Consider the following 26,269-nt stretch of genomic DNA (forward strand, 5'->3'; position numbering starts at 1 on the left):
GATTTGTCCTTTGAAGTTTTAGTGCCTGTAGTGAGACTAGTATGAATAGACTTTGTTCTAAATCAGACTGGTGTTTTGGAAAAGATGTGAAATGAAGTCTGAGAGAAAAGACTTACTCGAGCTTTATTCTAAAATAAAAATCACATTTATTATCACAAGTTGCATAAAATCAGATAGATACAGCTTTTACAAAAATGCTTGATAGAAAAATATTTGTCTAAGTACAATGTGTGGTATTACAGGAATAACTCACTATTGCTGTGCCTTTAGGTAAAGCTTCAAAAGAAGTGAAAGTTCAACCAAAAAATTGAGTGTGTCTATTGCAAACACAGGTATCGCCTCTGGAACAAACTACATTTACTCATTCCAGATCCATTATAAAAAATATCCCTTTGTGTAACTGACTTAGTAATATAAAGCACTCTACAACTCTGCTGGCAATTTGGGACTACTTAATGTAATGCCATTTTAAGAATGGTGTTAGTTCCACAGGGACATTCACTTTTTTCTGCTGGGAAAGCCAATTCCTGGTAATGAAAACTTCAGGGAAGAGTCACCAGACGCAAGTGGTCAGAACCTGACTGGTGCCTGTCCCAAAGGTCACTTGGTTTAGCACATAGTAAATACAAACTCCAAAAAGGTAAATTATGAAGCTGTAACACTTCAGTTTGGTACAAGGGATCAGAGTGCCTGAACCATAGTAGCATATCCTGTCCTATCCCCCAGAGATTAAACCATTTTCAGTTTTATATTAGCAGTTATGGTTTCAGGTACAAAAGGTATTATTGCAATGTTAGAACTGAAGCAGCAATACAGCCTTTCACTGTTGCTATAAGCAAGTACAGTTGAAACACTAGTACTTTGCTACAGCTCAGTGCTAGCAGCATTTTTCTAATAACTTTTATTTCTTTTCCCTTGGCAGAGTCTATGACTATTCAGAGGGTCAAAGGATTGCTGTATCGGCTACTGAAAATTCCTGGTTCAGAACTGAAACTGTCCTATGAAAGTTCTAAAGTAAGTTAAAAATGTGTAATTTAACAATAAAATGCTGCATGCTGCTAGAGGGCAATAGCATGTTCTAAACTCCTACCTAATGACATTGATTTCCTTAAGGAGGCCAGACTTCATACTGTTAATTTAGGACCCAATTTCATTCCTGTAATATGCCAAATCCTCCTGACTGCAACTGCCTGATCTATATTTGGTTTACGTGAGCAGGTTTCAGTGTAAGTCTGATCAGGTTTTTTTCCTTTCTTATTTCTAGCTGGAAGGAAAAGAAGTTGAACTAGACAATGACTTAAAGCCTCTGCAGTTCTACTCAATAGAGAGTGGAGACTGTGTGCTAGTACGGTGGTAAGAAGGGACTCTCGTAACAGACTGAGGGAACAACCAGCGCTGGAGCAGCAGAGGATTTAAAGGCTGCCCGCAGACAGTGGAGACAGCCTGTGCCTGAACAAACATATGGGAGAATGTGACCCTCTAACATGTGGCACCGAGGGGTACACAATACTGTCAGCTCCTAAACTTGATTGTCAGTCTCCGTGAAAGCATTTGCTTTTGACTGAATCATCTTACTTGAGAGATACCAAATAGTTCTTAAATGCTTAAATGAAATAAAACTCAAGGTAACCTTTTTGCCAAAATTTCATACAGTGCCTTCCCACTGCAGCGGTGACAATTTCTTTTGTGAACTAAGTACGTGATTTTGATTTAGTTGTGATCTCTCTGTGTATAAAATAGGACAAAATTAGTGCTGCACTGAAAGAGGCTACTTGCTCACTTTGTTTTCACCTACCTTAAAGCAAACAAAAGTAAAACAGCATAATCATAGAAGTATCTACACAGCCTTAGACTATTTAAGGTCAAAATCTGATAGACCTTTATTCTATCAGTACCACACTGTTAACATACCACACCATAAATAAGTTCTCAGCATACTGCAAGGCATTGCTGTTTCCCTTACTTTCTTCCATGTGCTTCAATCTTTCTTTACTTCCCTTCGTGTACCCTCAGACTCATATCTAAACACCACAGTGAGCTATCAGCAATCCCTCCTAATCAGGACAAGTTTGCAGTACTTGAAGATTTGGTATAAGCAACCTAAAATGACAACAATATAAACAACTAAACATAAATCCTAACCCCTACCTGTCCCAGCCCCTGCACAGCCGAGGGCAGCTCCTCGCACAGCACAGGACTGGCTGCAGCAGTTATCACCCAGGGCCCTGGTGCTGAGCACAGCTCTCCACTGGAGCCTGGTACATCTCTACACTGAGCTAAATCAGTAGTACTTTAATTTATAAAAGACAGGCTAGTTGGCATTCTTATGTGCATTTATTAATTACAAGTAGGTCTTTGACTTTATATAAAAAGGAAATTTTTTATCTTAAACATTTTGGTTTTTGTCAGATCAACACCTATACAATAGAAAATTAATAGTATCAGTCCACTTGTAATTATCAAAAGGGATGTGCAAATATTGTAATACTTTAGTTGAAAGCCAACATTAAAGATACCTTAATACTCCTTATTGTTCCAAGAATGAATCCAAATGTACACTTTTCCATGATCATTATATGCTACCCTGTTTTCCAAGGCAAATCCATCATCTTTCCTCACATCTACAAGGGTCTCCACAAAGTTCCTTTAGTCTCCAGAGCTCTCTCAGTTCCTGGGGAGAGTACTGTGGGGAAGACAGCATGCCACTCTCACACGTCTTCTCACATAACCAGAGGCTATCCTGTTTGTTAGAGAGAGAACCATTTCAATTATTTTTCTTACAAATAATTTAGTCTTCAAAAGTCTTTACTTCCAAGAATCAGGTTTTCATTGTGTCTAGCAACAGACTGCACCTAGAGGTCACCAGCTCAAGGTGTCTCTATGTCCCTTAGATCTGCTAGACCTATTTGGAACATGAGGGGGTTGTGATTTTAGGGTTTTTTTCTTTTAAATTCCTCTGAACAGTTTTCTGGATTTTAATCCAATTGCTTTTATATATTTATTTTTATTTAAAAAATATAATTTCCCTATTTTATGCTAGCTGGACCAACAGGCATGTTCTCTTTCCAAAAGCACAGGGAATTTCTTCAGACTTACTTGATATCGCTTAGGTCCTACAGCTGCCATCCAGATGCCCATACTCACATCTTCACCCTGAGATGACACATTAAGAGAAACCATACAGATGTTAGCACCAGGAAAGCAAGAGGCATGACTTTGTAGTTACCTTTTTTTTACTGCTGGTACATAATGCAATTTATCCTAATTCACAAAAAGCTATGTCTGTATATTTTAGAGGTGTTAAATTAATCCTTCCAGCTTTCCTCTGAAAATACATTGTTTTTAAAAAAAAAAGAGAGTATTACAGCTCCAGAGGTTCTCAGTCCAGCATAGTTGTGCTTCGACCTACAACAGACACTAAGCGTAGCAACAAAAAGCACTGCAAAAAGCCAACTAGGACAACCCAAGACAAACATTTGAGCAATGTTCTTTCCAACTCATACAGTACACATGCTGCTCCCCAGACAAGTTTAAGTGAACCAATGTCTTCCTACCTGGTATGTCTTTAATCTTTCAGAGTTGCTTGCCAGCCACTGAACAATGTCTTTGGAGATGACATAGCCAGACCCACAAGCAAAAGCTGGATACGCAGGGCTTGGGTACTCCAGCTCTTGCCATTTACCAGTACGATCAACTGCCCAATTCAGTCTGAAACTGAAGACAACATTAGCCGTGAGATGCTTAGACAAAGCTCTCTGTGAAAGCTATGAACACTGCTAACAACTGAAGTAATATTGATGATAAACAATAGTAACAGGAAGAAGCAGAAGGTGATTATAATTCCTAGACTTAGCTCTCCAGAGCACCCATGTAATCAAACACAACAACTTTAAGTGTAACTATTGTTTGGTCTCAATCTTGGATAAGGATAGAAAGTTCTCAAAACAGAAACAAATACAACACTGACAGTCAGGTCTTAAAGCATGTCTGCACCTGCTGCTGGGTTTTGATCCAGGTAAGCGCAGGTAGCCTTACCTGTCTTCTGTAATGGCACATCTGTGTGCCTTTGGTTAACCAACACAACACAAAGTTGGTGCCTCCAGCAGGAGTGCAGTTACAACCATGTTACGCATTCCATTTTCCTAATAAAACTAGTGGCTGCTTAAGAAACAGGAAGCAAGGCTAAGTATTGGGTTTTATATATACCTTCTCTTAGCTGCTTTCCAGATTAAACTCAGCAAAGTGGATGATAAGCAAAGGCTTCCATCAGAATTACAAAAAAACCTTCCTGGCACTCATCTTCTCTAAGACAGACTGTACTCGCTACTGGAGGCCTGCAGAAAGCCTGCCGTGCACACTCTATTCACACCAATTCCCATCCCCAGGCAGTGCAGCACAGCTTTAACACCCTGCTGCACCACACAGCACTACAGACTCTGTTAAACTGCTGTGCCAGGCAGTGAGAAATGCTCTGCTTCTCTTGTTTAGGAACAGGCTGGTGCCATTGCACTCACAGTACTTCACACTCTCAGAGCTAAGTAAGTGTCATAACTATGCCAATGCAGCAGGTTCTGCCCCTTTTTGCAAACAGGCTCAAGTCATGAGCACAAGCAGCAAAAAGCTTTAGTGAGCTTCTAAGAATTGTTACCTCAGACAACAGCCCTGCAGGGGGAGGAACTGCATTTGAGTGGCAGATCTTTTACCAGACTCCACATATTTACAGCTGAAGCTGACATGCTAAAAGCACCAAGCAGATAAAAGTCAGATCTGATCCCTGAATTCACTTTAGGTTCAGTGTCTCTCTCTCTGGCATGTCATAGCAGGAAGGATGCAAACCCCTCCAGACTGAGGAGGGTTATACCTATATGATACATGAACCTTCTGCTCAGGAAATTAAGGTATCCACAACACAACCAGCTCAGGGAGAAACCTAAAAGCGTTTCATTTTTACTTTGCTTCAATGCTCAAGTCTAAATATACAAGATGTCACTGAGTCTAAAGTCAGGAGAGCTTGTAAGGGTCCCCAGAACCACTCAGAAGACACCTGCATACTTGGTGTTTACACAAAAAGCAGAACACATAACCAGAAAACTCTGGCCAAGGAACATGCCCATAACAGGCAGCAACACAAAGACAGGGGACACCTACCATTGCATGGGTGGGGACAGACACCAGAGAGAAGGACAGCAATCTCTTTGGTGTTGCAACCTTGGCTCTAACAGCCAAGAACATAGTCCAGAAGAGCTTTCTCTGCATCAGCTGGAACAGCAGCCCAGACAGCTTACACACGGTAGTGTTTTAACTTTTACAAGTTGGTCACCACCTTGTTCAGAAGATCCTGACCTTTTAAATTGCTAGAAGGAACCCACCTCACCTTCACTCTTAGCCTTGTCTTGAGGTAAATTTGAATAGGCACCAGGCACTCAAGAGTTGTTCTACAGGCTACAGGCTACAGAACACATGCTCACCACCCAGATCTTTGAGATCAACACAAGATAGCTAGCTATTTTACACACACACACACACACCCCTTATTAAATCACCTTATGAGTAAGCACAGTCAGTACCAGATTTATGAAGCAAGCCACCTTTAGCAGCAAAGGCCAGCTTTTCTTCAGTAAGCAGATGGCAACAGGAAAACACATTGAGCCATTGTGCTATACTGAATGCTACAGCAGCATAGCATTTCTGCTCCATTGGATGTTACAGCAGTGTAGCAATGCATTCCATGGTTGGAAGGAAAGGAAGAGATGGGCTATTTTGATCCTCCTAGTTATTCACAGGCTGGGAAACTCAATCAAGAATTCATGAATCAGATCTACCATCTCAAATAAAGTGCAGACTATAAAGGCAATTTTGTTTCTCCCATTTATCCTATTTCTTCAAGCCCACCAGAAAAATCACAATGGCTTCAAAAAAAGTAACATTTACAAGTCTAGTACATACTGGCCTTTTAACGTCATTGCTGGAATACTTTTATTTACTTAAGTATCACAGCAAAGATGTATGCAACACATTTTAAAACCAAGATATTCAGCAAGTTAACTCGTTGTAAAGACACAATCTGGAAAGCTATTGTGAACAACTGATTTCTCTATTCTGAGTTTCAAAGTTTTACACATACAAAAGTCCTGCTTTTTATAACTAGCTTCCGTAGACAGAAGAGGAAAACCCACATGAAAACAGACTTAAAGCAGTAAAGCATTCACTAAAGATGTGGTATCTCTTAAGTTAAAATAAAAACAACTCACTTCCCCCACCAAATGTTTGGCCTGTCCAATTTTTTCTGCATTATCCTGTTAAAAACAGCCTCCAAATCAATGTAGCAGTCGTCATCGGTCTTCAGCAACAAATCAAAGCTTGTCGATTCAACTGTCCTGTAGCCAAAAAGAAAAGCAATGAGATGCTGAGCTGCAGCCCACAAACTACAGTTACACAACAGAACATGCCACAAGGGTTTTTAGGGAGCCACAGGGGGAAGGAATGTCTTTCCTACCCTTGGCTTGTAAATGCTTTCCCTACTGACCAAGGCTGACTCACTACAGAAAGGAGATGGCAGCTGCATCCAATGATGATCTTACAACATGGATTTATGTATGAGCAGAAGAAAATGAACTTGGAAGTTTTGTTCTCCAAGACAGATGGTGGGTGTACTAATCTGTCTTAAACAGTATTGACCTCAGAGGAATATGAATCCCTGATGAGGATGGCAGCACAGCTGTTAAAAGCCACTGGCTACATGTCAGTAGCCTATTCTTCAGGATGAGACAGTCAGTTCAAGGGCGATACAACTGCAGAAGGCTGTAAGAAACATCTGTGGAAACAACTTGGTATTTAATTCTTCCTCAGTAAAGCACCCTTCAAATATGACAAAAGTAATCTTTACACCTGTTTGAAACAGTTGAACATCCGTCATTTGTAAAATACCCAAAACAGATTAAGATTCTAGGCACTATTCCTGGGTTGATTAAAGGAACATTGGTTTTAAGGGTAACTCTTACTAAGAAAGGCATTTTCCTGAAGCTTTTGATTACTAAATCTTGAAAAATTTGCTAACCTGTAAGAAATGATCACAAAGATCTAAGTCTTGTCATTTAAGCTCCCCTTTTAGAACTGAAAACATGGTTCAGTTTTTCAGTTACATTCACAATCATTAATTTGTTAGATAAGGGCATAATCTTACAAGCAACTAGAACTCTTGGCTACTTCTTCCTCCAGGGCAACATCAATTAATTGAAACAGTTGTCTCAGAGTAATGGAAAGAGTTATAAATTTGAGGTAATAAACTTACTAGATTCAACACAATGGAATACACTGTGAAAATTCTTCCAGGCAGCCTTCTGCCCCACCTGTACACAAGCTCCCTGTCCTTCCCCTCTACTCAGCGCTGGTGATGCTACATCTGGAGTACAAGGTGCTGCCTTAGGCACCACTGTACAAGAGACATGGACAGACTGGATGGAGAGTGCACCAAAGGGCCACCAAGATGATCAAGTGACTGGAGCATCTCTCCTATGAGGAGATGCTGAGAGTGCTGGGACTGTTGAGCCTGGCGAAGGCTCAGGGAGCATCACCAATGTGTATAAATTCCTGAAGTGATGGTGTAAATAGACAGAGCCAAGCTCTTTTCAGGTGTGCCCAGTGGCAGGCCAACAATCAAACAAACTGAAACACTAAGTATACAAACTGGTCAAAAGCAATCCCTTATAAAGTCAAAGCTGCTAGTTTTCAGTCAGAAACAAAAGAAATTTCAAGGAAGCAAGGAAGTTTTCACACCAAGACTCCTAGAGCAGAAGCCTGTCTTGCCAGTGTATGCTCACCAGAGGCACCAAGGGTCAGCATTCAAGAAACAGAGATCCTGTTACGTTGCTCATTACATGCCCCCAAAATTGTGAGATACAGCTATGTATTTCATGGAACCTGTCAGGTGAGTAATGTGCTGAATCACCTTGCCCTACAAACAGCATTTCCAAGAGGAAATACTTTCTTTACAACTTACCATCGGTAGAAGTTCAGCAGCTTGGCTGGAACATTTCTGTAAGTGTCAATAACATCTACAAAGACAATATCATCATAGGTGCCGCTTTCTTCCTTCAGTAAAGCATCTTCTTTGTCAAGATTTTTTATGTGACTCGTAAACCTTTCTGGGCGAGTATGGAGGCTTTTCAGAAGAGCATCACCTTCTGAGAGAAACAACACCTATCATCAAACAAAGATGCATCTCTACATTCTGTTTCAGATGCTTCTCTCAGATCACACATGACATATTGACAAATGAATCTCAAGAAGTGTTCAACTCAACAGGGTTATGAAAATCCTGTAATTAAAAATTTCTATGAAATAATTAAAAGTTGCAGATTTTTTGTGTAAGGTTTGATACGGAAAGTTAAAGTTGAAAAGTATTCTCTAACTTTTCAGTAATGAAAGGATTCAACTTTTTAAGGGTCTTTAATATAAAGAGCTGTTTGGGACTTCCCTATTAACTCTTATGGGCAGAGTAAAAAGGCTGCCGTTACATCAATGGCTCCTAAGCATGTCTATCTAGCATAAAAAAAAATAAACTCCCAAGCAACCAAACAAAAATCTGAAGCTAAATATAATCAAATTCATATTGCTTTGATATAGCATGGGTAGCCCCTGCTGAACTGCATCACAGAACTGACTGCTGGTAGAGGCTCAGGGTTGTAGGAATACTAAATTTGTTGTAAGGAGATAGTTTGTGGTATTGAAGAACTTTCTGAATAAAGGCTCTAGCACACCTCAGTTTAGGCTCCTACACAGATAAGAAGACAACAGATGCCCAGTTGTATCTACCAGGCCATGGGAATAACACTCTGAAGGTCGCTCCTTCCGTTGGCTATGATGGACTAACAAGAATACATCTCTAGTGCTATGTAGCTGAAATCTCAGGCATTGGAAAGGGCTTCTATGGAGTCTCTGAACATTCTGCTGAAAAGTGTGTAAAACACCAACAACAAGGGTGGAAAAGCAAGCTATGTTGGGTAGTCACTATCTGTCAGCAGTTAACATTAAACATCACAACACAGTACTTCTAGAAGAAGTAGCAGGACTGGAAAAATGTGCAATGAAATCTTTCCTTGATAACTTTCACAATCTTTTTTAACTTGGGTTTGGGTAACAAAAAGGACAGAGAAGAGAGTCTAGATAAAAAAAGGTATTTCTATTAAAAAGACAAAGGGTTACAAGTCAGTCGACGTGGCTGACCAAAGGGAAGCAATGAAACCACATCAGGACATTGACATTACACCACCACCCCTTCCCCCCAGAAATTGAAAGAAAGTAATTGTTTCTACTAGAAGAAAACAAGATGATCAACTTCATGGAGACAGCACAAATTTTACCTCAGAAATGTAATTTAAAGTTCCTGTTTTATATTAACATCAAATGTGATGCTACATTTTGTAGACTTACCTTGAATAGTGTAGATAAAACCTCCTGCTATTCCCTCCACACCTTCTGTGAGCTCATGTGGCAGTGACCCTTCCCCTGCCTGCTAGGGACAGATAAAGGGAAAGAAATAAATCACTTCATCTCTCATTACTGATTTGTTTTTCCCTGTGGTTTGAAGGTGTGATGTTTTCTGCACCTAAGAATTAAATTCACTTAAAGCTCTTGCGGTTTAGGTACCTGCATAATGGATGACTCAGGCTAACATTTTTAACTGTAAAGTTAAGTTTTGTGGCATTTTTTGAAGTTTCACTTCAAACCAACGGTCCCACTGAAACTTTTAGAAAACTGGTTTCAAAGCAGAGATCAGAATGTAAAGTTATTTATGGTTAATGCTAAGTTACAACAGCACAGCGCGTTTAAGCAAGCACTGTTTTGACAGGAAGAGAGACACACTGCCAAAAAGCAAGAAACAGGCGTAATTTCATCAGCTGGGAGTACAGCACAGGATTTTTGAACCACATTTTGCCATTTGATACACTGATACTGCTTCACACCTGACAAAGACAACAGATGAACTTTACTCCCTTCAAATTAAAAGAAAACGCCACTTCTTAGCATAATTTTTTCCATGTCCTTTTCCTTTCCCCAGGGAAAGCAAACCTGCCCTCTAAGACAACAGAAGAAGGCCAACTGAATTAATGATCTACAGAGTCATACAGGAAAGTGAAATGATAAATACCCAAGACATGAAAGTAAAATAGAAGCATGGTGAAAGGGAAAGTGATGTGACTCACAGTAATGACTCTGAAAACACCCCCTCCATCGTTCACCGTCACTTTATGAAGGTTTCTTGAAACAAGACCCTGAAGATCCTGGCTTTCCCACACAATGGTACCTTCAAAACTCTGGTAAAAGAGTAAAACGCTGTTATGCAGCTATTCAATGACTTCAAAGGATGAAAATCAAACAGTTTGGGGGTTTTATTTTAAAATAGTCAGCTTCATGAAAGTTACAGCCTGAACGCACAGCCTAAGATATTTTTATTGAAGTGTAAGTAAAACAAGCTACACATGAAAGAAATACATCTGTGAAACTCAGTAACATGTAATCATGCTTTTAAGACTAATCATGAATCTCTGTATTGGGAACATTAAACTTTTAACAGAAGCCTCCTGTAAAAGGCTTTGGATTTTTAACTTCACTAAGATGGCATTTAAAGATGACCTGAAGTGAATTTTTAAAAATCAACTACACAATCCAGCATTACAAAGAGAATACGTTAAAACGGATCTGGAAATAAGAGCAGCTTTTTAGTTATCTGCCAAAACCAGAGATCAGAGACTCAATCCTGACATCAGCAAAACCCAAAGGAAAATGCAGCCACCTTTATCCTGGCAAAGCTGTCACAAGCTACTGTAGGAGAGTCACAGAACTCTGACCTCCCGTCTTGGGAAAGAAGACAAATGAATAGACTTAAAACTTTCTGGGTTTAACTACCTATTTAAGTTCTGTCACTCCATGGTTTCTGTGTATAGATAGACAGGTAGATAGATAGATATACACACAAGAATAAAACCGAAAGTTCTTGCACTTTAAAGCATTCCACCTCAACTTGCAACTGATCCAGCTAGCAGTCCAGCTATTACCCATTTTATGTAAGACTTTCCTGAAGACCCCCAAGAACACACAAGGGGACAAGTGCTATGTGGTACAGGCAAGAGTACTGGTAGTATTACATTTTTTTATATTTTAAAAGCAATTTCACCCTTACAACAAGGTTGTACAGACTAGGTGCAGGGTGATTATTATACCCGACTGCTTAGATGAGCATTCCTATTTGTTTCTCCAGTTTCACAGGAAAAACACTAGTAGCTAGTGTGGACCTTGGAACAGAGAAATAACTGATTCCAACTATTTGTAGATGCATTTCTGTTGCAGTAGGAAGTCTATTTACTTGTACTGACCTCTCAGCTCTTCTCCATTTCAGCTTCCTTGTGCTCCAAAAACCTCCAAAAACTCCCCGGTTACTGACATACCATTAAGTTTAGCTTAGAGTTCAGCTCAATTCCTTGTTTTCATCTAGAAGTAGGTCTTAACATTTGCAGCAGTCTCAGTATATAATGCCAGCTGCATATTTCAAAAGTCTCCCATCTATTATTTATAATGCCAGCTTTACAATCACATAATAGAGAGAGCTGGTCAGTGTTTATTCAAGCCTGACTTACATGCTCAGTATCTTCCCCTTGTTTGTTTAATTACCTGTGAGTTACCCAAAAAAAAAAAAAGACAACTACTGATTTTTTTTAGTTGCAGAACCCCTTAATACCCTGCACAGTAAATCCCAAAAGCTCAATTTCACTATTTGCAGAGGCTGTCGTCTCCCATTCCAATGTTTTTGCTGCAGGGACTAGGCTCTAATCTCACTTCCCTTCCCTGTTTACACACACAGCGTTTTGTAAATTGTTTAGTGAGCCTGAGAGTCCTTTCACTTAGCAACCACAAACATTAGAATTCTCACCACTATTACTGATACTGACTTCAAACCTGTGCCACGAGTCTTAATCAGTTATTACCAGTGAACCTCAGTGCAAGGTGTCCTAAAGCTGCAAACTATCGTATTTTCCAGGTTGAGAGACTTGTAAGCAAATTTTCTAATGACTTTAGCCTTCAGCTGTTCTTACTCTAAGCTGCTTACTGAGTAAGTAAGCTGAGGCCTGAATATGCTTAAAGCGAAACAAAAAAAAAAACAGTGGCACACCTGAGACATCATCTCCTTTTCCCCACTTAAATTCCAGCCTTGTTGCTGCCAGAGCGCAGTGGCATTTACAGTGAATACCGAACAGGTGTACTGACATAATGCAGACCTGTCAAACTCCTTTCCTAATGTGAAACAGTGATTTGCTTTTGGTTTCTCCAACTACTCCCCATTAGTAATACAGAGCATGCATAGTACAGAGTCCCATTTTCATGCAAGCAACCCGTGGCTTTTTGACAGGGTAAGTGCATTCCTAAGACTTGGCTGGAAGAGCGCCTGTGTGAGTTTCAGTTATCTGCTCATGGTTCTGCTTTTCTGTGCTTTCAGTCATTCCCAAACCGAATGATCGATTCTGTCTTTGACAATCTGGCTTGCCAGATGCTTATTCTAATGCCGCATTTCCCTTCCTTTCCCCAAGACAACAGAAAGAGCAGCACTTCAGCTGGAAGACGAATGACACTGCTCAGCAGTCTGTACAACCCATTATTTCTTGAAGGGGAAAAGGCAGAGAATAGATGTCTCAGAAACCATCTTACGACAATTAAACAGTTCACTAAATTTATTGCTCTCAAACAAGTAGATAGGAACATGTGGGCATTCTATCTCCTCTGAATCATCTTGTACAGTTCAGCATCCTAAGTATCACAGGAGACTACATGCTGTGCATAAGTCCTATTAATCTACATTAGAAACATCATGTTATTCTGTAAGCATTCAGTGCATGACACGTATCAGATTAAGGAAGCCCACACAAAGAAATATATGAATACTAATATCCCCTTTCCAAATGAAATACTTCCCATCTGCCTCTCAGGAAAATGGCAATCATTTATAGCAAAATTACAACTGCCTAGAATCTTAGTGTATCAGAACAAAGTCTTACAGGGAAAAGGCTTACATGTTAAACTACCAAACCACTGACTAACCAATACTCTTTTTTAAAAGAGGCAAAAAAACATGAATCATTTTGGTATCAAATTAGATTGTCAAACATATAGCACAAAATACTGCAAGAGGTCTGCTCACCAGAAAGGTCTCCTGCCAGCATAACAAACATGTACAGTATTCAGTAAAAACTGCTTCAGGTGAGAAACCAGTTAATCAGCTGCTGATTTGCCTTTAAAAGAGCAGGCTTCCAAATGCATTCATTCTTACCCAGAGGAATAAATCAGGGATTAAGCACGCCCCAAATGTCCTCTCCTTTTATGCTCCATTCTTTTATAAACACTTGATTTCTGGCATAAGAAAACAACCCAGACCCAAAGACAACTTACAGAAATAGCAGCAAGGATCCAGTCGTTTGGGAGAACATTTAAGTGGAGGGAAACAGCCTAAAATGGCAGCTGACATATTTAGTGAGGTATCACTGGTCCACTGGGATCCTTGTACCTGGGAGCATCTACTGAACTAGAATTTTCATCCTAAATCAACTTGTATTCATTAAATGTTCACTGTAACAGTATCAGGTTTCTTCCTACCTATATTCTATTCCTTCAGTGGTTAATCACTTTCCATCCTACACAGGCACAAGCAGGTTCTATATCTCTATACCAAAACCCTGCTCTTGGACTGCATCCCCAGTCCCAAAGAGGTTTAAAAAAATAGACCCTGCCTTGTTACTTTAGCTAACGGTATCTCAGGACAAGCAAGAAGGTTAACACTCGTTACTGACAAAAAGGCAGTTTTCTCCCAGATTTCTGAGGGGGCTCCCATTAAAAACAAACAACCCACTTCTGCCAAAGGATGTTGACAGGTTTTGAAACTCCAAATGCCAGTCTTCTGTGCACCACATACCTCCTCTAGTACATTACAGATGGATCTTCCTAAAGATCTCGAAGTTCTAAATTCTTGTTGCTTCTGCACGGTTCAATGAACAAAAAAAATCCTCACTTGTGCATTCACAAAAGGAACAACCAAAATTTCAGTAGCCCTCAGTAACAGCTTTTTCATTACAACTGCTCAACTAATACCACCATTCCAAACATAACACACATCATCTTGCTGTTATCAGGAGTAACCTCTTTTCCAGCTGTTTCCTAAAAATCTGTGCCATTCTCCCCTCCTCATCTTGTGCACTAATGTATGAAAAAGCAGGAGGGGGAAAGAAGTGTCTCATTCTCTGGTAAACACTTCCACAGAATTGAAGCAGGCACAATTTTCACTCATGAACTGAAAAAGTTGCTGAAATTGCTACTATTTGTCAATGTAACTTTTAAATCAATTCGTATTTTGCAGACTTTTGCTTTGAAAACTACTGGTGATAATGAGATGGTGAAAAAGAAATTCTGATTCTCAGCATATCCCCTCAGCTAACATTCCAGCAGTCTTCACTTGCTCTTTTCTGCCTCATGCAATGGCCAGTTTTATCAGTCTCTCCAGCTGATTTAAAAGGACTGCAGGCAGTTCTGCACATACCTCTGGCAAAATGAACTGCTCCACTGGCTTGTACCACAATTTGTTCACTTGCACTCCACAGCTTGGTGGACTAAATCGAGCACTGAAGAGAGGTTCCTGTGAGCAACAGAAAAGAAAAAAAAATACCCAAAACACATTAGACTTGATGTGAGATTATCTTGATCATCTTAGTTACAATGGAAGGAGGCTCACTGATAGTATAAAGTTTAGTGAAAGCTTTATTCTCACAACAGTCTCAGACTCCACAGAATTCAAGTATTGGGTTGATATGGTGGAAGCAATCAACAATGGAATGAAAGGGCAAGTTTAGCTAGAATCCAACCAACAGAACACATCACTTGGAACGCTCAGACTTGTCTTTGTTTACAGACTTCCTGCCTTCTGTTTAAACAGCTGACTACTGTTAATTGCACTGGAGGATTAACTGACCCCTAAAACTTAATTGCTACTATATTATGTAGGCCACCAAATGACTGAAAAGATTCTGCACTAGACTGCATTGTCAGACTCACAATCTTCAGAAAACAGTCTCCAAGCACTCCTATGATACTAGTTTTTTTTCCTTCACTGGAATTAAAAAGGTAATACAGATCAAGTTTTTAGGCTCTCAAGGTTTAGAATTCAAACATTTAGCAAACATAAATCTGATTAAAATATACTTTTTGTTTGTCTATTATAACTGTCTATTCCAATTCTTTGGAAGTCCATCACAATAACCATATTTCAGTATATTTTCTATATTTCATTTTCATTATTAGCTTAATTTTAAAACTCCTTCTACTGTAGCATAGCCAGAAATCTTGAAATTAGCCTATCAAGTTACTGGTAGAGATAAATGCAATATACCAAATGCAACAATCATACCCAATTAATTTCTTTTCCTCCAGGTTAGCACTAAGCTATTCTATCAAACCCATAACAGCTTGGGAGTGGGGGGAATTATCACCAGAGTTTGATTATTACCTGTAAATAATAACAGTTTCTAGAAACCCCAAAATGTCTTGCCAGAAGCCAGACAAGAAAAAGTTACAATTGTCCTGCATCTCTCTGCTTGAAGGCACCAAATGTGTCTTTCTGCTTATGTGTTTTAAATATATTCAACAGACTAATTTTTATTCCTTAACACCTGTCAATACTTTAGAACCTCAAACACAATCAAAATTGTGTCTTTGCATTAAATGCAAGTGTTCTTTCAAAAAAGCATTAAAATTAACTTATAGCATTTCATCTTTTCCTCATCCGGGATGTGTATGTGAAATAAGAATTTGCAATGCAACAGAAAAAAGTGTTATTCATATGCTTGTCAGTTAAGCACGTCTCCTTTAATCACCAATACAGCACGTCGCTTTCTGTAAGAATTTAATCCACAATAAAGTAACAACATGCTTTAGTCCATTTTCAAAAGAAAACTACAATACTCTACCTCATGTTCTGCCTGGTACAGTTTTACAGTAATGTTCCTCTGGAATCCCACCCCATCAGCCTCATAAAATACCCCAAGACTGGTAATGACAATGGGGTAAAGTACACGAAAGTTCACACTGACAATTCTGTCTTCAGATAGCTCAGAAGGTACATCCTCAGGGAGACTGAATGCTTCAATTTCCTGATTCAAAACTGTATGAAAGAGAAAGGACAGAGGTAATGTGAGAAGACTTCATAGCTCTTTAAAACTGGATATGCATGAAGCACATTGGATACATGCAAAGCATTCCAATTAATGAGCATGTCTTGCAAATGCACAAGGATAATCAATTGCTGGAGAATAAAATACAACTGGCTGCAGACTGCAGCAAGGAGAAATTCAGAGCGATTGTAGCAATGTGCAGGCTACCAGCAATTGCAAGTCAATGTCTACATATCCACAAAGACAATATTAGAAACACAATAAATACAGAGTGAAGACAAAAATGCTATTTGCCTGCACGAATACCTGTATATTAGCATATTAAAATAATTATTCATCAAAATGGCATACACCTTAATTCTGCTGACTGCTTTTTGGCACGTTTTCCTCCCTCAACCCTGAGGTACCATTAATTCTCACGAGATTGGTTAAGCAGTGGATGTTGTCATTCAAGGAGAAAATAACAGAAGTTTCATTTTCTGGTGAATCATGGCTCAGAGTACCAAACAGTCTGAAGTTAGTTTGCAATTCAAGAGCAAAAATTAAAAGCCAAAAGGTGACAGGAAGAATGTACAATTTTAATCATGTTTTTTTATATGTCAGCAATTACTATTTTGCCCATGGTACGTTTCTTAATTTTTTTCTCTCTAGAGCAGAATCTGAAAAACCAATCAGCCAGGCTTGCCTAGAATTCACTTTGTCACCAGAGAAGTCCATCTGACACTTGAGACTCTGGTGCCTTGCTACTTTCTTCACACATGACACTATGCCAGGTCATTCTGATTCTCTCCAACCCCATTTTACACAGAGATCTGATAAAAATGTATGTTTTATGAGAGAGAGACTGTTCTCCAATGCAAGGAAAATACAGATCCATTAGAAGTCAATGCCCCTCCCCTTCACACCCCCAAAGATCTCTCCCTTTTACACCTGCACAGGGTACTTACAGAAAGATTATGCAACTGCTAAGACAGCAAGTTCTAGATGGCACTTATTTTCAAGCCTGGCTGTCTCAGTTAAGCAACCAAACTACTCTCAGAAAAGATTATTAGTTCTAGTTCAGATCATAGAATTTTTAAAAGGTAACTGCTATACCTGGGTTACTGATGTTCAGAAGTTTGCAGGAGTAGGGGTCTTCTCGGTCCTCCACTGGCACAGCACAACCATGTGCACCTATTATAAACTTCACAAGGACACTAAAATAATTTGGTTTTATTAACACCAGTTCTCTTCCCTCCTCCCTCCATCTTCAATAACCTTATTTAATCACAACAGCCTGTCTTTCACAGAATTAAGACTTTGAATGCTTTAGAAATCAGTGGTGATTGTATGCAAAGCAATCACGTGAATCTCCTCTTAGGGGCTCAATTCCAAACCCACATTAGCATTTCACATTTCACAAAGAGAATGCAGGAAGACTAGCAGCTAGGAATGGGATTTAAGACAGCCAGCAAACTAAATAGGAAAGGACCCAAGGCAACACTGAGGGATCCCAAAGACCTGCCCTTCCCCACCTGGCTTTCTTACTTAACTGAAAAATGTTTAAATATTCTGCATTTAAAAGGCAATGGAAAAAAAAAAAAAGGAAGAAAAAACCCAGACATACAGCACCAAAAGAGGAGCAAGGACTCCAGACTACCTGTTACAGCGAAATGTTTCAATTTTGGATTGTAGCAACGCAACAGGTTGCTCTTTGCAGCCCAAATCATGATTGTGTAACAGTCAGGAGGAGACAATAAGCAGTATGAAGAGGATCCGCCATAGCCTAGCTTTTCACCTGCCAGCTAAGTATCATCCTAGAACTCCATATAAGCTATGAAAGGTGACATTTTTAGATGCCTGAAGTAGCTATGCTTCACTCCAAACTGTGTGCTGGCACCAAATTTTAGAACAGTAAATGGCTTTCAGAGCAAGGCAGGTACCAAGATGTGGCCTATCAAGATGACAGTTTCCAGGAATGAACTGCAGCAGAACTTTCTAAGCAACAACAGAGCTGTGTGAAGAATGTCAGGTCTACACAAGCAATCGGGAAGGGTTCTGCTGGTCACTCACACTGCAGCAGTTTTGTGCACCTGGCTCAGTGGGAAATAAACCTGCACTCTGCAGTTAAGGCTATTTTAAGTTTTTTGTGGTTCTCTCACCAAACACAATCCTGTCTGCTTAGAAGTATCCTGGATTACTAAGCATTCCAACTTGTATCCCATACAAACTGTGCATTGCAACACAGAAGAAGGAAAGTCTTATACGTCACCAATGAACAGTAGCAAGTCATTACAAAACAAACAGCAGTGAACAGTCATACAATTACATTTTATTCCTTGCATTAAAAAGTTACAGTCCAGAAGAAGAAACAGTCTCATATGATACTAAGCAGGTAAAAACAAGAAAAAAATAGAGTGTAAGATGCTCACAAATAAAGCAACAAAGGAAATACTTAAAAAAATAAAAAAATCAAGATATTTAAGCATTTTAGTCTTCCCCCTCCCAAATTACAAAACACTAAAAATTACCGTTGGCTCAGTGCAGAATGTTGTTTCAGGTGCTTGAACCAAGTGCTCCTTATAACACTGCGCAGTTCATGATTGTGTCGAGCTGACAAAACACCTACAATAACATCATAATGTTTCAGCTTCCACTGAGGAAAGAAGGCCAGTGGACCTAGAAATATAAAGTGACAAAGATTTATTGAATGCACATATTACCAGGCCTGAGTTGGAAGCAATAATTAAAACGTAACTCAAAAGCAAGAGAAATGGGAACCTGAAATACAACAAGAAGCAAAATTCCTATTGCAATCAGGGAAACATTTTCAACATGCCATAGCCTTCACTAGCAATCTAGGACAACTTTACTGCCCTGCACCAAGCAAGTCAGTTCAGGTAAGTGACAAAGCTAAGAAACTGTGACTCACAAAGCAGGCAAGAACGTAAGCCCTGGTTTTGACTGACAGCATCTTCCATTCTTTAAATATGTGCCTGCCTGTCCTATGAACAAACTGCCCCCTGAGAACATGCTCTTGCTGGCCTTCTCTTTACTGTCAAACACCTCAAACCTTGTGGGTAAGACACAACGTCCTACTGCTCTCTCTGCGAACTCTTGAGACAATCTGGGCCTTTTGTTTGCTCCCTGATGCCTCCTCCAGCATGATTTATCCCAAGTTATTTAGGATATTCTCAACTAATCCACTTCATAAGACTAAAAAGGAAAAATACCCCTCCAAAAAAAAACCCACACACACTCCAGGTTGTTATCTCTGCCTATTATTGAGACTTTGCAGTCATATTCCTGTTTTTTAATGCTTTTTTTCTTCTGTGCTGCTTTGTTAAAGATCTAAACAAACACAACAGACAGAACTAAACTGGACTCAGAGAATGCTGACACACACAGAAAATGAACAAACCAATGAGTAAAAGCAGGTCTTTCCCTCTCTCTAACCTTCTTCACCTAACGTAATCTGGTATAGCTCATCTGCATTACAGGTTTCTCTCCCAGCAGAGCTACAGGACTTCCCTGTGGCACCTACTTTATACCAGAGGTATAAGATGCACACCCCTGGTTTCTGTGGGAGCACAGTACTCCTTGAAACGGACAAGCCTTCAAACAAGCTTTTGAACAAGCTTTACAGATTGAAAGAGGAAAAACCTCTGCAGGCAGAGTCTGGATTTTTCTGTTTTCACAATAGCAGTCCCTTAAAGAAACAGGACAGCAGAGTCCTGAATTGCAAAGCGCAATGGTAATATTGATGGGATGATGGTGCTCTAAACACCATTAATGATACAGCACTGGAACACTTCTAGACAAATCTGGGAACAATGGAAAAAGCATCAGAAGCATAGACGTTAAAGGAATAAATCAAATCCTTTTTGCAACACCGAAAATGATGCCCCCTCCACCCCCTTTTTGGGGGGAGAGGAGCACAGCACCTTTATCCTTTGAAAAGAACATACCAGTCTCTGATCCCACAGAACAAAAAGCCTGCTCCCAGGCTGTCCTACTCAGCAGGCAATTTAGAAGACAACTAGTGAAGACCTTCCTTCAGCCAGAAGCATTGCTTTCCAACCCCGGCAGAACTGGTACTCTTTGCCACTTACTTCAACGCCAAAACGCAAAAAAGCAGCTTCAGTGCTGCTCCTTAGTAGTTTGTAATGTGTCAGGCATCAGTTTACAGAATAACTGCAAACTCTAAAAAGAACACCAATTCAGTTGGAAAATACTGTCACTTTTGTTGTAGATTGTCAGTTATCTCATCCCCATCACAGGTGAGGTGATTGTTTTTGTTGGGGATGGCCCACCCCTGGAAACAATGCTATAGTAAGATCTCATAGATGAAGGCTGGGAAACAACCAGCATTTTAAGCAGAACTGCACAGGTACTGCCAGTGCCAAACCTGACCCACTGATGGAAGGTTTCAATTTCCAAGGCCACCAACCTATTAGTGTTTTCATGCCTACAAAATATGAAATAACTTTGTGACCAAGCCTACTACTCCCTGACAGACAGGCTTAACAGACTTCAGACAACTTGGTTTCCTTAAGAAAGTACACATTTTGGGAGAATTTCTCCTTACAGAGCACGGCATCACTTTCAGAGGCCAGCGCCTGAAGAAGTACGTGCTGAACCACAGGACAACAGATGGCTAAAAGCAGCTTCTAGAAAATGGTGGGTTTTAATCTGTTGCATAATTATTCACTAGGAAAAGATTGACTGTAACAAAACCAAAAGGGCCAATTCTTAGCTGCCACACACCCCCAGAAATGTAACAGGAATAACGTCTTAAAGGGCATCAGCATCAGCAAAGTAGCAGCATATTACATGGAATGTGTGGGGCTTTCTGATTAGGCTCTGTAACTGAAGCCCTACAGTGAGTAATTTCCTAGTCAATAAAACTTACGCCATCAATTAAAGCACACAATTAGCAATGAATCCACCTGGAGTGCTAAAAGCAGGTCCGTCTGTTCCTTCCCAAGTTTCTGAGGTCATTTTATAATTAGCATTTATCTAAGATTTTTACAAAAATTAACTAAAGCTTCCTACCCACAAATTTCCTTTGGATAGCACTTGTTTGCAACCAGTTAGACAAGGACTTAAATTAAAACTAAAACCATGTTCCTGCAGTGGTCTTGCTTGGAAATGTGAATTACAGTCCCATTAACTGATGAACAAAAAGAAAGCAGGAGCCACCAATGTCAGGACACTGAAACAAAGGCCAGTGCCTTTGGTCTTGGAACTGATCCTGTTTATTTTTTCCAATTAAAGAGTAATGCCTACAAAAAAGTGTTCTGTGTCTTCTGTGACACCAAGATGAAATGGATCAAGAGCACAGAGAAAGTCAGAATACTGCACAGGGAGAGAAACAACTGAGGGTCAAAGCATGCAGGCAGACCACAGGCCTTTCACACGGCATAGTTAAGAAAGAAGTTTTATTAAAGGCAATACTTCCAATAGATGAAGAGAAGTAGATAGAATGGGTGAAGACTGGAACATTGTTTCAAGTCATCTGACCTACAAACAGCAAAAATGAAATGCTGTCCTGAAACAAAGCCTATTTTGCCAGTAGGTGTCAGAAGCACCTGAATTGCTTTAAACTGGAAGAAGGTAAATTTAAATTAGATATTAGGAAAAATCTTCCCTGTGAGGGTGGTGAGGTGCTGGCACAGGTTGCCCAGAGAAGCTGTGGCTGCTCCATCCCTGGCAGTGTTCAAGGCCAGGCTAGATGGGAGCTTGGAGCAACCTGGTCTAGTAGAGGGTCTTTCTATCCAGGAGAGGGGGGCTGGAACTATATGAGCTTTAAGGTATGAATTGCTCAGCTAAAGAAAACAAAGGTTTAAAACAGATATCTTTGATCTCCATGGTTACATGATGGAGGTGTACCTGAAGGAAGAGAAAGACCTTTTAACTGAAAGCCTTAAGAATAGAAGGGCATAACCCAGTTGCAAGTGCGCTTAGGCCAGAAATGAGAAAACATTTCTTATCAAGACAACAGCCTTCTGGAACAGCTTCTCCCTCAACCCTCACTAAGCAAATTTACGCTGCCCAGCTGCCATTTTAAGACAGAGACCAAGAGTTGCTTATTAGAAGTAGTAAGGAGAATTGGTGGCCAGAGATGTCTATTCCAGTCTCAGGTTAGCAAGTCAATAATGTCAAGGTAAATAATCATTAAAACAGGTTATTAACTTTTTAACAAATTTCCATTTGTGTACATGTGCATGATGACTACTGAGAGAGGAATTAAACTCTGCTGTTCACCCTGCCTTTGACCTCCACTGGTAGCTAATTTTGCAACCGTTCAACACTGCACAACTACTGAGACACACAGCAATATCGAAGAATACATGAATAATGTGTTTTATGTCACAGCTATTGTAAAACACTGCCCCATGATCAGATTTAGCTTTTATTCACAGCAGTGATTCCAGCTAGAAGGTAATAATGAGGTGCTGGAGCAGTAACCAAAAAAGATCCCTCAATAGTCAAATGAAACAAGACTGGCTTTCTCAGGCAGTACCTGATCTTCCTAGTTTCAGAATCAAGAAGCCTTTTAATAAATAGGGACATTTCTTACTCTTGTATATGGATGCACTGATGTTACCAAAATACTGAATATAACAAAAAAAATACAATACAAAATCCCAGCAGAAGAGGCCTCTTAAGCCATCCTTCTTCCCTCTGCCAAGGCAGCCGTAACTACAGCTTGTACATTTGGCAGTACTTTGAAGACTAAGAGGCAGACTCTTCCTTAAATTATCATGCGAGAATCAGACCTACAAATAGACCACACACGTACAATACTGAGCATTTTCCTGTAAAAGACAAGATCGCTTTTTATAAGAGGTATCGGGTTTTCTCTCCTCGTGTAAACACATTACACAACAGGTTACAACTAAATAACCCTTTCACAAACAAAACGAACACTTACTCTTGCAGTATTAAAAAAAAAGCACTGAATTTTTTTAATCCTAATTATCCTAACTTCATCCAGAACAACAGTTTCACAGTAACAAACACATGCCAATAACAACTGCTTGAAATAGTGAATCTCTGAAGCGCAAAGATCCTTCCCTCGCTCCCCAGCTGAGAAACTTCTGGATTTTCTTTAGAAATACTTGTTAGCGGAAAGTACCTTTCTGCAGGAGAGGTCATAATGAGATTCCACAGTGCCACTTCCAACTCCAAATTAACACAATGAAGTTACAAAAGTAGCAGAGTGAAAGATGAGGAACAAACCCAACCAGGCAATTCAAACGCAGTCCTGGCTAACAGGCAGAACTTCTGCTCTTTTACAATTCAAGCGTGAGCACTACTCATTTGACATGCAATGGCCAGAATACAGACACAGAGACACCCGTACAGCTCTGCAGCCTTCAGAACGTGCAAACATACACGATCTTTCACCCCTGCATTATTAGTTGCCTCTGGCAATCAGCAGGTTCTGGTTTCCTCACGGTTGTGTTCACAGCACAAGAAACTGGCACCCCAAGCAAAGCGTGGCTTTGTCGATGAACAGGCTACTGGGTCCCTAGACAGAGTTCTAAGCAGATCTCCTTGCCATTTTTTTTTCCAGATACGCTGTAAAGTATTTCTTCATGTTGTCAGCACCGATGAGTAGCTGATAAAGTTTCTGTTCCAACAGATGCGTATTTCTATGAGGTATGCACACCTGCGGCCTCAAAACTGCAACTCATTTTACGAGGATCACAACTCCAGCCCTTCGGGGTCTGATTTCACCAGTGCTGGATCACACCCCACCCTGCGAGTCACTTTCTGCACACAGGGGTGTTGAAGACCGCCACGGCAGACCCGGCAGGGCTCAGAGCGCTGCTCCTAGCACCGGGAATAGCGCGGCACAAGTGGGATGGGTGGGCGCGGAGGGCACCCATGGCGCAGGAGACGTTCAGGAAGGGCTCAGCCCCACAGGACGCCGCAGCGCACCCTCGACAACCCCGCACGGCGGCCGGTGCCTGCGGTGTGCGCCGCAGAGCCAGCGCGGCTACCCACTGCCCGACGGAACGGCCGGTACCTCACGATGAACCCACGCGGGAGCTCCGGGAGCCGTCCCCGGCGGGTCTGGCTGCCCCCCGGTGCCGGCAGCCGCAGCCAGACCCGCCGGTAGAAGCGCTGCCCACAGACACGCGGCATGGCCGCGGCGCTACGCAGCAGGGGGTCGGCCACGACCGTTTAACTGCCACAGCCGCTCCTCAGCCCCCCTTCTCCGCGCGGGCCACCCCCCACCCAGGGTCGCCACCGGCCCGCTAACTGCCCCAGTCCCCAGCCGCCCCGTTCCCCAGCCCCTCAAGCGCCCAGTCCCGAGACCCCCGACCTCTCCTCACCAGTTTCCCGGCGGCGAGGGAGCCCTGCCCGCCCGGGGTGCCCCTGCCCTACCTGCCGGGTGTCTCCCGGGGCCGCCGGGGCAGCCAAGCAGCAGCCAGAGGTGCACCGCGACCCCGACCGCACAGGGGCACAACAACACCAGCCAGTTTCGCATTGGCCGCCGCCGCAGCCAGCCTCTTCCCTCCGCGCCGGCCTCTCCCCGCGGCGCCGAGGTGACGGGGCCGACTCGGCCGCCCGCGGCTCCTCCCCGCGCCGCCGCTCGCCCAGGCCGGGCCCCTCTGCCCCGCGGCCGCCGGGAGCTGCAGTCCCACCCCAGAGCCGGCGGACAGCGGCAGCACGGGCGGCGGCGGCGGACGCCTACAGCCCCCACAATGCCGCGGGGCGGAGCGGCGCGGCCCCGGGAGGCAGAGGCGAGCGGGGCCGGGTCTGCCGCGCACGGCGGGTGGCGGTGGGGGGAGCCGGTCGGGAGCCTCGTCTGTCCCGTGGGGAAGCGCAGCTTTGCCTTACGTTTCAATGGCGGGGAAGCGTAGATGCCGTGGGAGGGGAAGAGTCGCAGGGAACGGCGGCCCAGAGCAGAGGGCTGAGGGTTGGGGGCTGGGGCACCGGGTGGGGGCAGCTCTCCCCCGGTTAATCTTCATTTCTGCAACACTACTATTATCTGATCAATACCGCCTCTAAAAAGCTCATCATATAGTAAGTAACAAAGTAGCTTTCCAGAACAATCCTTTGCTAATCCAATAAAGTGAAAAGAGTGCTTCACTTTAGCAAAGAACTACAACGCACTGCAAACTGTTTCTGGAGTATTTCACTCCATCAAGGAACGCGTTATTTGACTGGAATTCCAGGGGTGGGGGGATTCAGACAAAGTATCTAACTGTGACTGGATCTCGGCCTGGAATCGACAGCAGCGTTCTTGTTACAGAAGAACATTACAAGATGCTAACTATCCAAGCTCGGCTTCACATATACCTACAGCCACCACTTTGAGAAGCTGGGTGGATACAGACTGCAGAACACCGGACTGACTGAAGAGGTTTAACTAGGATTGGGTGGGGGAGAGCATGAACTTAGCACCTTGGGAAGGTACTTGTCTCTGGTCCCTCTGAACACAGGTAACAAAGAGAAATGTTTCCTTGGACTCCTGTAGGGTGGGTCTACCTGAAAAAGTTATGTGGATAAATAAGCAGAGGCTTCTCGGAAGTTAATGTATAAACTAGAAGTTTATATGTGATAGCTGCAAGGCTTGAACAAATGCTGGTTGGTGCTCTTCTATCAGAAACACATAATTTACTAATCAAACCTGGTATGTATGAAGTATAATTGAAAGAAATGATTGAGGTTTTATGAAAAGAGGACTAAAATCTGGTTTTTTAAATTCCCAAGTCATAAAAAGTCTTTGGAAAATGCCTGAAGTCCTTCCAAACAGCTTAATTAATATTAATTTTTCATCAACTGATGACTTTAACCTTTATATATTGGGTTTAAACAGCAAAAGGAGAATGTGTTGGAAATACATCAACTTTAGTTTACATAGTTAGGCATATTTAATATGCAACTGGGTGTGTACTTGTTAGCAAAGAACAGTACCATTTACACAAGAAGTGCTGTTGTTATTCTCAACTATTTACATTTTCTTGCCTTTCAGCAGGTTCAGCTTCACAAATAAAACCTGGTCCAACTGCTAATATTACTGCCTATTTGCCTGTATTTCTTGTAGTCAGTATGTTATGTTC

At 41.5% G+C, this 26,269-nt stretch overlaps 2 protein-coding genes across 6 annotated transcripts in view; one reads left to right on the forward strand and one right to left on the reverse strand.

The window, feature by feature from the left end:
- TBCE (tubulin folding cofactor E) overlaps positions 1-1,648 on the forward strand; it is a 28,105-nt gene extending 26,457 nt beyond the window's left edge. For all 3 annotated transcript variants that reach the window (XM_031046230.2, XM_005145992.3, XM_031046231.2), the window contains exons 16-17: positions 923-1,014; positions 1,265-1,648. In XM_031046230.2, coding sequence (XP_030902090.1) covers positions 923-1,014; positions 1,265-1,357 — 185 coding nt within the window. In that variant the 3' untranslated portion in view covers positions 1,358-1,648. The remainder of the gene's footprint in view (positions 1-922; positions 1,015-1,264) is intronic.
- Positions 100-24,775, reverse strand: B3GALNT2 (beta-1,3-N-acetylgalactosaminyltransferase 2). 3 transcript variants are annotated; one of them, XM_034060614.1, is made up of 12 exons: positions 24,588-24,775; positions 18,719-18,812; positions 17,304-17,404; positions 16,005-16,198; positions 14,582-14,677; positions 10,206-10,316; positions 9,433-9,514; positions 8,000-8,183; positions 6,252-6,377; positions 3,555-3,714; positions 3,097-3,153; positions 100-2,740 (listed from the first exon to the last, which is right to left on the reverse strand). In XM_034060614.1, exons 1-12 carry the CDS (start codon positions 24,688-24,690, stop codon positions 2,606-2,608), a joined length of 1,443 nt encoding a protein of 480 aa, XP_033916505.1. In that variant the 5' UTR covers positions 24,691-24,775; the 3' UTR covers positions 100-2,605. The 3 variants fall into 3 exon arrangements, with proteins under 3 accessions (XP_033916505.1, XP_030902080.2, XP_033916504.1); XM_031046220.2 differs by having other exon boundaries at positions 18,719-18,866; XM_034060613.1 differs by having other exon boundaries at positions 9,433-9,511; positions 18,719-18,866; positions 24,588-24,774.
- Positions 24,776-26,269: the final 1,494 nt, after the last annotated feature.

This window comes from Melopsittacus undulatus, chromosome 3 (assembly GCF_012275295.1).
Source record: "Melopsittacus undulatus isolate bMelUnd1 chromosome 3, bMelUnd1.mat.Z, whole genome shotgun sequence".
In the NCBI taxonomy this organism is placed as follows: domain Eukaryota; kingdom Metazoa; phylum Chordata; class Aves; order Psittaciformes; family Psittaculidae; genus Melopsittacus; species Melopsittacus undulatus.